A 15,942-nucleotide genomic window follows, 5' to 3' on the forward strand; every position below is an offset into this window, starting at 1 on the left:
GCACAGAGGACGCCGTTCGAACGACACGACTCTGACAGCGTCAAAAACACACAAAATAAAAAAAGGTGTTTTATTAGAGTCGCTCGACCGGATGAGTTCGAGCAGAGGTCCAAGGACAGACAATTTGGATCCTAACATGGCCGTTAAACCGTCGGCAGATGGCGTCTGAAAACGCCACGACGTACGGTGGAGATTTAAAGCTACTACAGAAAACAATAGCAAAGTTGGCGCTTTGTCGGGATCATCGTAGTAAAAAAAAACAAAACCAAAAAAACACTTTTGACACATACACATCAGAAATAAAACAACACAACTTTAGGACTAGGCTGCAATGTCTCATACAAAGTTATCTTGCTCTAGAAAGAATAGAATACATTTTTTACATGATCACAATGAGACATGTACCACGATGTAGCGAGGAAGTGAGCGACGCGTTTGTTCCCCGCAACTGCTGGCTTTTTATTGCTTCTTGTGAACAGGAAGCTGAAGGAGAACTCGCCACGGTAGAATGAACCCCCCCATCGTGCTCTACACGTTTGTATCTCTGATATCCGGAAAGAGCCCCGTTTCACAATCGGCAATGCTAGACGATAAGGCAGTTCCATTTTTAAGGCATTGCTCTCTAGGTGTCCATTTTTTTTTCGTATGATCGATACATTTATTACCCATGAAATGACACGTTTTACAGCTAGTCGCTCGGGGCGAGACGGGGTCGGGGGAATGTGAGTTGTTTTTTTGTCGATGTTGTCGTGTCTGCGGACCTCGGCGAGCTGAAAAAGCGCCCGATCAGAGCTCGAGTCGGAGCTCGGAAGGATATCAGAGCAGAGTTGTTTGGGATGATCAGACCATTTTTCTCATTGTTGGTAATTCCCATATTGGCCCTGTAGGGGGGAGGGAGGAAAGGGGGGGGGGTGACAATAATGTGTTTATTTTTATAACTACAAAACAAGAAGAATCAACAAGATAAAGATCTAAATCAATCAAAAACACGATCTACAGTTGCAATTAACGGTATCGACCAGCAGGTGGCGGCATGGCCTTACAGCTCTAAATTCTAACTGAGCAGTAGCAGGCGTTTTTTATTGGCTACTGAGGTAGAATTCAGTGCGAGGACACCACTAATCGATTAAAACATGATATATATAAATAAAAACAGGGGTCGAAGATAGTGCTTATTAAGAACGAATAAGAAATCACGCTCGTCTTTTTCTTTTTTAAACGATAGATTGACATCCATGCCTGAGCCTGGAGCGTCTCGATGCAAACTAAAGCATGCTGTGTTCGTGGACCTCATGACTTTTTCTATTCGACCCCTGATAGCCAACAAAATAAAGTGTTTAAAACAAAACAAAAAAACAGGAATTATTTTTAACCATTTAAAAAAGTAAAAATAGAAAAGAAGACGAATGAAAAGATCATCTAAAAAAGAAAAAAAAAGACAGAAGAAATGAAAAATAAATTAGGTCTAAGTGGTCAAAACGTCTAGATTGGACGTTGAGGTCTTCACAGCAACCATTACCTTTGCTTGTTATAGATCTAGTCAGGGGTTCAATTCCCCGGGTCTTTATTTCCTCATGTGCGCCTGAACATTCAAAGATAAAGATATCAAAGTGTAGCTGTGGTCCTCACACGAGGCCACAGGCAAGACAAAGGGCAACAAACGGATCCTCCTTTTGACAAAACACTCTCAGAAACTTTTTTTTTTTTTTACAAGGAGGACGAATCATAACCCCTCAATATTTTGCCTTGGACTGCCATGCGATGTTTGTCAGCATAATAAAGGTTACAGAACACTTTACACATGAAACGTACAATGCTAAAACATAAAAAAAAAAAAGCGATGAGAGCATGCTCACTTCTGTTACTCTAGTTTATCTATGACATCATCCGAGTTGTAGGGCCGCCCCCCCGCTGTACTTCACCTGTATGTGATCAGGATTTTAAGGAGTATATAGAGAGAGATTATAGAGATTAATACAAGTAAACGAAAAAATCTTTTAAAGCCTTTGTATGATTGATCAAAATCACACAATATCAATACACAAAAGATATCATAATAATAAGAAAAAAGGCCAGGGGCAGCCCTACACTAACATCTAAGAGGATGGAAACAAGGATCACTGCTACTCAGATCTGCTTCTTCTCGCTGCTCGTAGCCATACTCACCTGATCGTAGCCATAAGGGCGCTGCTGCTGGCCTTGAGGGGGTCCGGGCTGCGGCGGGCGATAGCCCCCGTACTGCTGGCCCTGGCCCTGGGGGTAGTTGGGGTACTGCCCTGGGCCAGTTTGGGTGGGGCCTGGATAGGGTAACGTTTGAAATAATGTTAAAAAAACAGAAGGGAAAACGGAAAAGTTGCATCGAACATACTAGAGACTTGAGATACTCTGGTACCATAAAGGCACCGGTTCGGACATAAACATTAGCATCTTGACACAAATGCAATAAAGAACCTAAAGAATTTAATAAGGGTTTTTCTTCCCTTAATACATTTCCTCATATAATATTTGTAAAACTGGCTTTTATTCCATTCTTACATCAGATTCAATGTTTTTTTTCCTCATTCTTGTTGACTATCACACAAAATATAGTCCCGAATAAAGTCGGTTTCAATTGATACCCGTTTAAAATGTTACAAAAATGCATTTAATTCCGAAAAATAGCTTGTTTTTCTATTCTTTAGCAGCGGTTCATGCACCATGTCGGCTCCGCGTTTGAAAAAGCTAAACGATACTCTTATCTAATAGTAATTAAACTCACCATAACCTTGTTGTTGTGGAGGATATCCTTGCTGACCAGGGTACTGCTGCTGGGGGGGGTAGCCCTGCTGCTGGGGGGGGCCTTGTTGATACGCTTCTTGTTGTTGGCCGTACTGGGCGTTACCTTCACGAGACCACATCGAATGTTGTCAACAAAAACAATCCTACGTATCAAAACATTTTAAATTACACAAAAAGATTAGAAATCGCAACAACAAAAAAAAACTTTCACAGTATTACTTTTAACTCAAATAAATTGAACACACACACACTCATACTTTAGTGTTAAATAACAATAATATACAAAAACCAAGTGAAGCATCGCTCAAAATTGGATCTTAAAAAAAGAAACAATATACTCTGTGCATGAAAAGGTCAAAGGAAACAGTGCAGTAAAGGAGGAGGGGGCAACGAAAACAAATGTTAATCGAACAAAGAGGCAAAGGAGTCAAATGTTAATCAGGTTTTCTACAGTAATATTAGTCGTTCTAGAGACAAAACGCTTCAGTTTGATATTCAGTTAGTTCTCACGAGCCAGAAGAGAGAGAGATATTGAAGTATAATAAAGTCTTTTGAAGAAGAAGAGGTAGAAGTAAGGAGTTGGAAATTGCCAAATGACTTAAATAATTGATACTCACAGACTGTTTTTAAATGAATCAACTTGACAAATGTATCAAATTGACTCGAATCGACAAAGGACTTTGCCTCATTTTGTGAACTTGTATTTAATAACTGACGACTATCGCTGTAGATCTTACTTCACTTTTCACCATTAATGAAGCCTTTAATAAAATAATAAAATGATAATTGCAGGTGTTTTTATTGGTGGGAAAACGCATGAGAAAAACTATAGATTTGACAGATTTAACCTCTTTTTTTGATAGAGATATAAATGAAATGCCGTCAGCGAGATGAACATTGGAGTTCAAAAATATGGCGAAATAAATCAGTTGATCAACTTTTGGTTGCCAGTAATATAATCAGACCCAAAGCCATTTTAAGTTCCCAGAAATAATGAAGTTTTTTTTTTTAATTTTTTTGTCGTCACAGTGTCTTTGTCGTCGTCTTGTGTCTCAACACATCTCCCGGGTCTTGTTGTTTTGGGGGGAGTCTCTTGTGACAGGAGGGTTCTCCTACCTTCCGAGGCTCCCTGTCCTGCGTGACTGTACTGGTCCCCATAGTAGTCTTCCTGCCCTGGGTACTGCTGAGGGGGTCCTACATACACATACACACAACATACACACAAGTAGATTCAACGTGTTGTTGGATCGGATGTGTGAAGGGGAGGAGAGGATGGATTCCCTGCTGCCACTGATTTAATTTTGGCGCCTTTTTTTTTTTTTTTTAAAGGTAACAAGTCGAATCAGCAAAGGTGTTGGTGAGGAAGTGATGTGGAAGGAAGAATAAATCAAGGTGAACTTGAATAAAGGTGTGAAAGAAAGTGGGTTAGGGGAGAAGAATAGTGAAACTCACAACTTGCACACTTTGACAAACACACGGTGGTTTAGTCTACCTTGCTGGGGGGGCCTGTAAGGGGGCATCGGTCTCTGCCCCATTACGTGATTCCCCTGGTTGACCTGACCCATCATTCCCATCGGGGTCTGTTGGCCTTGATAGTGCTGCCCGCCACCACCGGGGGGCATGTTATACTGCTGGGAGGGAGGCTGCTGGTGCATCATGGGTCCTGAAGTCGCACGATTTAAGCCGTAAAACAAAACAGTATTTCACCAACGATTAAGGGGGTCTTTACCTTGGTTGGGTTGCATGTTCATACTCGGCCGGGGTCCATAGTTGCCCATGGGCTGGCCCTGAGTCATGTTCATTTGGCTTTGTGCTGGGATGCCCTGGGAGGACGGGACCGCGTGATTGTAACCACCCATCGACCCGTGGCTGTTGGGGGGCATGTTCATGGAGCCGCTCGGCATGTTGGGAGGTTGGTTGGGGCCCGGACCTGGACCTTGCATCGGCATGTGATTGGGACCTGAGAGAAAACAACAACTTATTTTTAAATGCACAATAGAAGGTACATTACAGAGTGTCTGGTATGTTTTCAAAGTGGGAAAGACTCATTCTAAGAGAAACTAATACTTGCGTAAACACACACATGCACAAGTAGTTTTTTTTCTAATTTAAAAACAAGTATACTTTATTTAAATGATTGGCAATTTAAAAAAGCCTCAGCGAAAGTAATTACAAAATGCCTCAATACAGTTCATTTCTAAAACATATCAACAGTAACCTTAATAAATAAATCACTCTATTAACATAACAAAACACACAATTTCAGAAATTAAATATGGCAATCATAGTATCCAATTTTATAACTACGAGTTTTTAACAACTACTCATTTATATTTTATACTTTTCAAATAACCATTTGGGGTGTGAGGAAATATAGACACACCGATATATATAATATTATTTTTAACGACACTATCGATATTCAACAGCACTGGATTCATGGGGGTTTTTTTTAACCAAAATATTTCATTTTATGATATACATTTTTTTACGGTGTGTGTAAAGTAACATAATTAGATTTCTTTATTAAACAGTTAACATGCAAATATTCAGTGTTAGTTCAGAAATACTTTACTTGCCCATGAAGGGGAAATTTACTTTTTGTTGCAGTTACTACTTTAACATAATAAGAAGACCGGGGGTAAAAGTAAAACATCTCTAGGTTACCAAAAAATACATGAACCTTTTTCTTTAAATCTTAAACCAAATATTCAGTTTATACATCAAAGTGTCGACATAAATATAAGTATGTAAATTCCAGTGTAATTGTACGCTGGATACATTTTTATTACGATGCCTGCGATGCCTGAGGATGAGAGGATACAGTAGGCTCCAGCTGATCTTTGGCGTCATGTGGTCTGTAAATCCTGCAACACCAGAGTCAAGTACTCGAGCGATTTTTAAAATATATTGTTGTTCTTAAGTTACTAGTTAAGTTTACGTTACAAATAATAATTACTTACTACTCTAAAGTATCGCACAATATTGTATAATTGCCCATGTAATGTGTTATGCATCGTGCCAATACACAACTCTACTAATTAACATAAGTTGATACCTAAACAAAAAGTTTTGTAACAAAGCAGCCATTACTGATACTTATAAGTTATCCATCGATGCACTGAATTTCAAGATAACACATTCTCAAAGTGAGGAAAGAAGAACTGTGTTTGGACCGCTGCCAAAAAAGGTGACATCATCCTTCAGCATAGCAACTCTCCTCACAGCAGTGTGGTGTTGCTAGGCAACCCGGCTGAGAGACGGACGGAAGGGAGATGTGGGGAAAAAAAGCAAATTAGCAAGATGAGGAAGGGTCACTTACCAGCCATCTGTCCGTTCATTTGGGTCTGCATATGTGGAGCAGGGGGTCCACCACTAACCATACCTTCTGAGGGCATGTTGTGACCGTGGGGGGGCTGATTGGGTGGACCACTCTGGTTCATTCCACCAGGACCCATGGGCATGTTCTGAGTTGGCGGCTGTCAGAGAAAAACCATGATTATTATGTGAAACAGAAACAGCTGAAATCAATAGTTTCTATTGTGGCGATGAAAATGTAATAATAATAATAATCTACAGCCAATGAATTGGAGAATTTTGTCTTTTTACAAAACCTGATCATATCCATAGAAATAGATTCTAATGGTTAACATTTTTAATAAATTAAGATTTATTATACAACAATCATGAATAGATGAAAAATATAATATGTGTAAAACTATTTCATCACGGTAAGAACACAAAGCAATAGTTAAAGTTTCAGTTAAAAAAAAATGTTCTTAGTGAAAAATAAGAAATGGAGCAGGATATTCATTTTGGTAACAACAAAACAGTGTAGAATACCTGTAACAGAGTTTCTACTGCACAACGCAAGTTAAATTCAAGACCTTTAAAAAGTTTTTGAAATAAAAATAAAGACCAACGCGACAATTTACAAGAATTGTAAAATAAATAATAATGACACCACAGTTATTACAAAGGTTCAGGGACTAAGGTAAGGTAGAAGTTATTGATTATATAATATATATATAAGATATAAGAAATTGTTTTTTTTCCAATAGCCACAGCAAATACAGCAATTTTTCACAAAAAAAAAAAAAAAAAAATAAATAAGAACAAGAACAAATAGAAATAAAGAGAAAGAACAAGATGATACAATCTAAGTCTAAAGATAAAGAACATAGATCAAAGAAAAATAACAAAAGACAAAGGATACAAAGACTAACATAGAACAGAACACCCAGATACTTTCGCTCCACTCCTGCCCACGATGCCCTACAATTTAATAGCCCGAGGAATTTTATATAGGAAGTGACCATTTATTAAACAAACATTACTTCTAAAGTCAGCTGAAAAACTTTCCCTCGATCGTGTAGTTTTGAAAAAAATACTCCCGTCTCTTTTGTTCTGCCAATAAATACCAAAAAATGTTTGGTTTGACGGGCAATTTGCATTCAAAAATATTAAATAAAGATCAGATAAATAAAAGTTACCGGATATTTTTAGACGTGAAACTAACTAGTATTTTACTGATCATATTTTGAGATTTTTAAGACTTTTGAAAATTAGATTTTAAGGCAGTTTAATGCTTATAAAGATCTTATTTTTTTGGATTTCTAAATGTAATGCCTTTAGACTATTTAAGGATACTCTGGAACAATGTATACTGTTCAGCAAATACATAACAGACACTTAAACTTAAAAAAACACATGTGGATTATAGTTAAGAAGAAACATTAATATTACAAGTGAAAACTCACTGCGGGGAGAAGTGACTGCATGTTTTGATTGGAGTCTGCTATCGTTGCCAGATACACTAGATTTCTATGAAGCATCTGCTGGTATCTGTGAATAAAAAAACATTTGGTTAAAGCTGGACAAAAATAATATTTATATATAAATACAATACTTTTGACCACACTTACTGTGAACACTCCGCTGTCTTGCCTTTGCTCTGGTAGTCCATTATACACTGAATTAGTTGGTTGTTTTCATCAAGTAACTGTAACAAAAAAAATACGAATATTTAAACAATTGTTAAAAGAGACATGTTTATGAAAATACTTTTAAGGGGAACATTGGGGAGGCAGATGTGATGCGAGAGGTCGTTTCTAGCAAACAAAAGACGCATATTGCCTGCTAGCTCCACAAAGCTAGCTATTACCAGAGGCCTTTATTAATGGAGGACAGAATAATTTAATGTTTTTCTTATAAATCGGTGGCGTGTGAGGTGGGAGGTCCGCGGGAGTTTCGTATTCGCCGCGCTTTGACCCTCGTTGTTTCCGATCCGTTTCTCGGTCGGACATGGACTGTTGCTGCGGTTAGCTCGCATGCTAACAGCATCATGCTAGCTCCCCACACAGCAGCCTCCATTCCGCGACACGCTCTCAAAAAGATGAATTACCTTTTGTATTCCTGCGGGCGTGATGTCCGCCTTCCCCCTCTGCCTGTGAGGTGCAAACGCCACCGACATGCTAGAAACCAGAAGCAACGGGCGGAACTAGGGCATAAATAGAAAAGAGTAGCCGCGCTCACTGGAATCACTGGAGCTTCAGATGAAACGCTTCAGAATAGGACGCGATTTCAAAATGCCGTCGTCCGTTTAAGGGGGGGGAGGTTGAATTTAGTTCGAAGTAAAATCCCGATATATTTTATTATCTCCCCGAATATGACTGTAAATGGATCATACGTGATTTTATAATCCGAATTGTATAGTCAGGATCTACCGGTAACGACTATTGGTGATGTATACTTCATTTCGTTGACTTGTTCACCACCGATCTCGTTTAATGGTATCGCCCACAGAACACAGGAAATGGACTACACGACACGATGGGGAGAACCTGTAGTTGCACTTGCGTTGGAATCGTTTAAAATTAATTTACCGAGAGACGCTTATTCGGATGTATTTCTTATTTAAAACATTAAATAATAATAAATAAATAAAAATCGATCGAAAATTAATTTGTGAATACATTCATTAAACAGTTTTGGTGATAGATCTGATTTTTTTTTTAAAATCCTAACCTCTCTCTTTTTTTTATTAATATTATTCTAAGATAATGTTTACTGCAATATCCATTGGGTTTTTTTGGGATCATTTTCACGACTTTTTATTGCTTCCAATATAACGAAGAATGAAAATCATGAAGGTCATCTTGTTCTTTCTCTTTATTTATCTTTGTTCTTGTTCTTATTTTATTTTATTTATTTTTTATGAAAAAATGCTGTTATTTGCTGTGGCTATTGGAAAAAAAACAATTTCCCGAAGGAGACCTCCTGAGGGATCAATAAAGTTCTACCTTACCTTACCTTAAATTCATCAATATGGTCTGTTGTTAGAAAATAGAACCCATTAACATCAAGACGTTCATCATTCTGGTTTATCCACGATAATAGATAATTCTTTCTTTTTTTTTTATAACACCCCTTTTCTTATTCCATAAGGAGTTTTGATATTACTTCCGTCTTTAAAGTGCATGGATGTAAAAAATGCTTAATAGAAGCTCACTTTGAAAAAATAGCTCTAAATCCCCTTTTATTTTACTTTTCTTTTAAATATTTCCCTTAGTCGAAATTTTTATTTACGATTTATGTTTTCTTTTTTCTTTTTGCGATACTTTGCGATAAATAATAAATAATATGTGTCATATATATCATTTTTCTTCTAGGAATAAGACATGACTAATTGTTTTGTTTCGTATAATAAATAAATAAAAAAAATCCCCGGTGGTAGATTTTATATCTTCCGGTTCGAAGGTCATTGCGCATGCGTTGCTACACAGACGGAACAGCTTGTGCTTCAGGAGCTTAAGCTAACTAGCTGAGTCATTTGCGTCAAAGTTTCTCTTCTCTTCGTGATTTAAACTCGTCTTGAGGGGCGATGGCGGCGAGATACGACAGAGCGATCACAGTATTCTCCCCTGACGGGCATCTCTTCCAGGTGGAGTATGCACAGGAGGCGGTGAAGAAAGGCTCCACCGCGGTGAGTAGTGAAATGAAAGTGAAGCACTAGCTAGCTGCTCCTCCATTCACACAACTTCACCCTCCAGCTCGTTCTTTGTGTAAAGTTAACTCGTGTTAAGAAGCATCTTTTTTAAATATACGTTTATTCTTATATTTTGTGTGTCGATATTACATGTTTAACGTAAGACAGCGTGACTAAACATTTGATGCTGTGTCATGCTCACAATGGTTTCGATATCATGCTAGTCCTAGTTGTGGTTACAACGTCATTTTCAATAAAAGTAGAAATAAATCCAGTTTGGATTTAAAGTCTGTTTAGATTAAAAAAAAAATCCGCTTTTGGTTTGGATGCATGTGCGTATCTAGTTGTGGATCGACTTTGTGAAACCGAAATAAAACGTACAAAAAAAGTACAAATTTGTTTACAAAAAGGTACAACATATATATATATATATATATATATATATATATATATATATATATATATATATATATATATATTAAAACAAGTGTATGGAAGAGAAAGTGTGAAAACTGAGGACGAGGAAGAATAAATATAGGAAAGGAATAGTGTTTATGGTTATATTGAAATTAAATTGGTATATTTTATATATACGGGGATAATGTATCAGTATATATTATGTATTTATGGATATCTGCTTAGTCTATGAATATATAATTTACTATATCATGTTGTGTAATATAGATAATGCAAGACGAAATATATGTGTAGGTAAGCTTTATTTATACTGCTATTTGTTCATATATATTATGTATTTTATTGATATCTTTATGTTAATATGTTGTGATGAAATTAAGGTTGGAAGGCAGGAAATTAAAATATATATTTATACTTCTTCCTACTCATTTTTTGAACTACAGTGTTTTGTTCTCCCTGAGGGATCAATAAAGTTCTACCTTACCTTACCTTATATTATCTCTATCTTTTGTTATGTTATTTATTTTTCTATTTATTTTGTATGTACAAATAATAACACATTTTATAGATGTTTGTAAATAAAATTCATGCATTTAAGCGCCAAGCCTGTTTCACTGATCCATATCTTATTTAAAAAAAATAATAATCGACAGAACTAGACTTTAAACTGTCTTATGAAAACAAAAAACTGTCAGTTATTTTAGGCATATCATAAATAAAATGAAATATTGTAAATTCAATGTGAAGCCTTACACACTCGTTTTTTTTTTTACATTCTGTTGTGTTTATTAAACTTGTTTTTTTTTTAATCCTTCTCCAGGTGGGAATCCGAGGCAAAGACATCGTCGTTCTCGGTGTGGAGAAGAAGTCTGTAGCTAAGTTGCAGGAGGAAAGAACGGTTCGCAAGATCTGCGCCTTGGACGAGCACGTCTGCATGGCATTTGCAGGTACATTACTTTCAAATATGACCCTGATAATACTCATGGATCAGCAAGTTACTATTTAGAACTCGCATGTGCTTCCGTTTTTTGATGAAACGAGGATCATGAAATTGTATTTACCTGTAAAACTGATGTATTTTTCTTCAAAACTTCTTAGGTCTGACAGCAGATGCCAGGATTGTCATTAACAGAGCGCGCGTTGAATGCCAGAGCCACAGGCTAACTGTTGAGGACCCAGTCACCGTTGAATACATCACACGCTTCATTGCAACACTGAAACAGGTTTTTACTTCATTTTTTATTCTTGGCAAACCCTTCATACATGTGCACGTTATCACGCTGAATGTAATGCTAGACTATATGTAAGCAGTGGGTCCACACTTGTTACTCATAAATCCTCATGTGCTTTTTTTTTCCTTCATATTTCTAGCGCTACACTCAGAGCAATGGCCGCAGACCGTTCGGCATCTCTGCATTGATCGTCGGCTTCGACTACGATGGGACTCCTCGGTTGTACCAAACTGACCCCTCAGGAACCTACCACGCCTGGAAGGTCAGAGACGTCAGCTTTTTTTTTGTTGTCATTATTCAGGCAACATTTACATGCAATCGTCACTTATTCTTGTTCTTCTTGTGCGTCCGTGTCTTCAGGCTAATGCGATTGGCCGCAGTGCTAAAACGGTAAGAGAGTTCCTGGAGAAGAACTACACTGATGAAGCCATCGCAGGTGACAACGAGACCATCAAGCTCGCCATCAAAGCTCTGCTGGAGGTGAGTTCAAGTTGGCGTCACGTTATGATTAAAAAACGACTTAATTTCATCATCTCAGGAGACGAAATACATTTTGTTTCTACTTTTAATTGGATCTTTGGCAATTTATATATTTCGATAAATACTTCTCAGTATTTATGCAAGAGGCTCCCCGGTAGTACTTCCAGATGCTCCCCAGTAGTACTCCGAGAGGCTCCGAGAGGCTCCGCAGTAGTACTCCGAGAGGCTCCGAGAGGCTCCGCAGTAGTACTCCGAGAGGCTCCGCAGTAGTACTCCGAGAGGCTCCGCGGTAGTACTCCGAGAGGCTCCGCGGTAGTACTCCGAGAGGCTCCGCGGTACTACTTCCAGAGGCTCCGCGGTACTACTTCCAGAGGCTCCGCGGTACTACTTCCAGAGGCTCCGCGGTACTACTTCCAGAGGCTCCGCTGTAGTACTTCCAGAGGCTCCGCTGTAGTACTTCCAGAGGCTCCGCGGTAGTACTCCGAGAGACTCCGCGGTAGTACTCCGAGAGACTCCGCGGTAGTACTCCGGGAGGCTCCGCGGTAGTACTCCGGGAGGCTCCGCGGTAGTACTCCGGGAGGCTCCGCGGTAGTACTCCGGGAGGCTCCGCGGTAGTACTTCTAGAGGCTCCGCAGTAGTACTCCGAGAGACTCCGCAGTAGTACTCCGGGAGGCTCCGCGGTAGTACTCCGAGAGGCTCCGCGGTACTACTTCTAGAGGCTCCCCAGTAGTACTTCTAGAGGCTCCCCAGTAGTACTTCTAGAGGCTCCCCAGTAGTACTTCTAATTTGGATTTTTGGCAATTTATATATTTCGATAAATACTTCTCAGTATTTATGCAAGAGGCTCCCCGGTAGTACTTCCAGATGCTCCCCAGTAGTACTCCGAGAGGCTCCGAGAGGCTCCGAGAGCCTCCGCAGTAGTACTCCGAGAGGCTCCGCGGTAGTACTCCGAGAGGCTCCGCGGTAGTACTCCGAGAGGCTCCGCGGTACTACTTCTAGAGGCTCCCCAGTAGTACTTCTAGAGGCTCCCCAGTAGTACTTCTAGAGGCTCCCCAGTAGTACTTCTAATTTGGATTTTTGGCAATTTATATATTTCGATAAATACTTCTCAGTATTTATGCAAGAGGCTCCCCGGTAGTACTTCCAGATGCTCCCCAGTAGTACTCCGAGAGGCTCCGAGAGGCTCCGAGAGGCTCCGCAGTAGTACTCCGAGAGGCTCCGCAGTAGTACTCCGAGAGGCTCCGCGGTAGTACTCCGAGAGGCTCCGCGGTACTACTTCCAGAGGCTCCGCGGTACTACTTCCAGAGGCTCCGCGGTACTACTTCCAGAGGCTCCGCGGTACTACTTCCAGAGGCTCCGCGGTACTACTTCCAGAGGCTCCGCGGTACTACTTCCAGAGGCTCCGCGGTAGTACTTCCAGAGGCTCCGCTGTAGTACTTCCAGAGGCTCCGCGGTAGTACTCCGAGAGACTCCGCGGTAGTACTCCGAGAGACTCCGCGGTAGTACTCCGAGAGACTCCGCGGTAGTACTCCGGGAGGCTCCGCGGTAGTACTCCGGGAGGCTCCGCGGTAGTACTCCGGGAGGCTCCGCGGTAGTACTCCGGGAGGCTCTGCGCTACTACTTCTAGAGGCTCCGCAGTAGTACTCCGAGAGACTCCGCGGTAGTACTCCGGGAGGCTCCGCGGTAGTACTCCGGGAGGCTCCGCGGTAGTACTCCGAGAGGCTCCGCGGTACTACTTCTAGAGGCTCCCCAGTAGTACTTCTAGAGGCTCCCCAGTAGTACTTCTAGAGGCTCCCCAGTAGTACTTCTAGAGGCTCCCCAGTAGTACTTCTAGAGGCTCCCCAGTAGTACTTCTAGAGGCTTCCCAGTAGTACTTCTAGAGGCTCCCCAGTAGTACTTCTAGAGGCTCCCCAGTAGTACTTCTAGAGGCTCCCCAGTAGTACTTCCAGAGGCTCCGCTGTAGTACTTCCAGAGGCTCCGCTGTAGTACTCGGAGAGGCACAGAAAATACTGTATTAGGGCAGTAGTATTAAAAAATTCCTATTAAATGTGTTAATAAATCTTTACTCCTGTCAAAGGTGGTTCAATCTGGAGGAAAAAATATTGAACTTGCTGTGATCAGAAGGAATCAACCTCTGAAGGTAAAAACTGAGATTCTGTTGTTCATTCGTCATCCACTGGTTTTAACTTGTAAAACTTTGTCGGACAGATTTTGGAATCCAAGGAGATCGAGACCCTGGTGGCCGAGATCGAGAAGGAAAAAGAGGAGGAGGCGGAGAAAAAGAAACAAAAGAAGTCCACTTGAGTCTGTTTAAAAAAAACATCTTTCTTTTCTATTGCACTTGGGTGAGCGAGCGGGTGGTGGTTTAAGTGCTCTCGTGTCAAACTCAGTATACCTCTGTATCGGCAGTTTCCATGGATCCAGACTCAAATCATTACTCAATAAAGCTGACTTGTTTGTAACGACTGTTGTTTTGTTTTTTTTAGCCACAATCTGGTAGTAAAGATATCAAAAGATAAAATGGTGACATTATTTATCGTTTTCTTAGCGGTGCAACGGAGAGTCTTTTGTCGGCCTGTAGGTGGCAGCAAAGTTAACTTGGGAGACAGGAAAAGCTGCTCAGTGAGAATGACTGGGAGTCTTGAATATCAGGATCTACAATTTCTAAAGAGTGAGCTCTGCAGTATCTTGTGAACCGAACATGAAAACATTACACAAATCATGTACACATAAACCACTGCATCTGAGATTTATACCACACGACTTCTTAAAGCAGCAAAGCCACTGCAAGTCTTATTGTGTGGTATGAAGTCATTAAAATAAAAACCGTTGTGATAAAATGTTATTAATGAATGCTATGTTATAAAAAAACAGGCTTCGTTTTGTGACTTGACAACAAAAATATGACTTGCGTTTCATAAAAAAAAAATTCTAGTTTCGATCTCTTGATCCAGTACAACTTTAAATCTGATCCTGAGGATTCTATTGCACGATTTTTGAGAACAAGAACTTTTCAAATGACTGTTTAAAAGTCCTGCAAAAATTGTTTCATTTCAGTGTAAAGACAACAAATACTATCATTAATTTCGTTATTCTAAAATGATGAAAGTAAAACATCTTGGCCTCACCAGATACAGATGTACAATGTCTGATGTTTAAGAATAAAATGTTCTCATTTATGTAAGTGGATTGTAGTTATGATGGAGAGTAATTGTTTTTTTAAATGCAACAGAACAATAACGTTTGTATTTTTAACTTTTAACGATTGAGTCAAATGTATCACCAGTTGGTACTTGAGTTCTTAAACAGGTGTTAAGCATTATTTTACATGATAGAAAGTCACACAATTGCCTTTAAAAACAGTTTAATTTGTAATGTTTAATGATAAACATCTGTTCTCATCTCAAGTCTCACTATGTGCGGCGAATACACACTAAACAAATGTTTAAAAAGAAAGAAAGAAGAAAAGAAAAGAGTAAACGTGGTGTCGTCGATCATTATGGGCTACAGTTTAAAGGAGATCTCTGGGGCAGTATAGTGAGCTATAAACTGAAATGTTTCCATTTCTCAGCTTTCTGTCTATCCTGGCTATTGAGGTGATGGTGGGGGCGGGGGAGGGGGGGGGTTAAAGTACCACTTAGAAGACAGTAGTGATGGACATCTAATGGGGCACCAGTCTGCACCCAGTTTGTATCATTTAAAGAAAAAGTGAGGAGCAAAAAAAGAAAAAGAAATCACTTTAAATTCGCTTATCAAGCAACCACTGCTCTGAATTCTGGACGACACAATTATGGCCGGCGGTGCGGTCGGGCTGCTTAATGGGATCCTGGCCTCAGACCCCAGTGGGAAACTTTCACTGACTTTAATCTGGAGCCTTTGAAAAGTTGTGTCGCTATGAAGACCCCCCCTTCAACCCTTGAGGGGTGTAGAGGGGGGGGGGGGGGTGCCTGTGACTCTCACCAAAGACATAATGGTGAATGGTAAAGTCCTTCATTTAGACTCGTCTCCTCCGGCCAGGATTTTCCTGAGTCGACGCACAACCAAGGC

The 15,942-nt window shown here is 39.9% G+C and overlaps 2 protein-coding genes across 5 annotated transcripts; one reads left to right on the top strand and one right to left on the bottom strand.

The window, feature by feature from the left end:
• Positions 1-633: 633 nt before the first annotated feature.
• On the bottom strand, positions 634-8,342 carry ss18 (SS18 subunit of BAF chromatin remodeling complex). 4 transcript variants are annotated; one of them, XM_087810724.1, is made up of 11 exons: positions 8,183-8,342; positions 7,704-7,780; positions 7,539-7,623; positions 6,101-6,257; positions 4,508-4,738; positions 4,271-4,441; positions 3,895-3,972; positions 2,759-2,881; positions 2,167-2,297; positions 1,520-1,582; positions 746-881 (listed from the first exon to the last, which is right to left on the bottom strand). In XM_087810724.1, the coding sequence occupies exons 1-10, from the start codon at positions 8,249-8,251 to the stop codon at positions 1,565-1,567; spliced, it is 1,140 nt and encodes a 379-aa protein (XP_087666850.1). In that variant the 5' UTR covers positions 8,252-8,342; the 3' UTR covers positions 746-881; positions 1,520-1,564. The 4 variants fall into 4 exon arrangements, with proteins under 4 accessions (XP_087666849.1, XP_087666848.1, XP_087666851.1 ...); XM_087810723.1 differs by lacking the exon at positions 1,520-1,582 and having other exon boundaries at positions 634-881; positions 2,765-2,881; XM_087810722.1 differs by lacking the exon at positions 1,520-1,582 and having other exon boundaries at positions 634-881.
• Positions 8,343-9,554: 1,212 nt separating this feature from the next.
• Positions 9,555-14,357, top strand: psma8 (proteasome 20S subunit alpha 8). The gene is made up of 7 exons (XM_087811451.1): positions 9,555-9,763; positions 11,004-11,130; positions 11,282-11,406; positions 11,555-11,677; positions 11,776-11,895; positions 13,973-14,035; positions 14,104-14,357. The coding sequence occupies exons 1-7, from the start codon at positions 9,662-9,664 to the stop codon at positions 14,197-14,199; spliced, it is 756 nt and encodes a 251-aa protein (XP_087667577.1). The 5' UTR covers positions 9,555-9,661; the 3' UTR covers positions 14,200-14,357.
• The last annotated feature ends 1,585 nt before the right edge of the window (positions 14,358-15,942 follow it).

Source organism: Callionymus lyra, chromosome 16 (assembly GCF_982586985.1).
Source record: "Callionymus lyra chromosome 16, fCalLyr1.hap1.1, whole genome shotgun sequence".
Classification (NCBI taxonomy): Eukaryota; Metazoa; Chordata; class Actinopteri; order Syngnathiformes; family Callionymidae; genus Callionymus; species Callionymus lyra.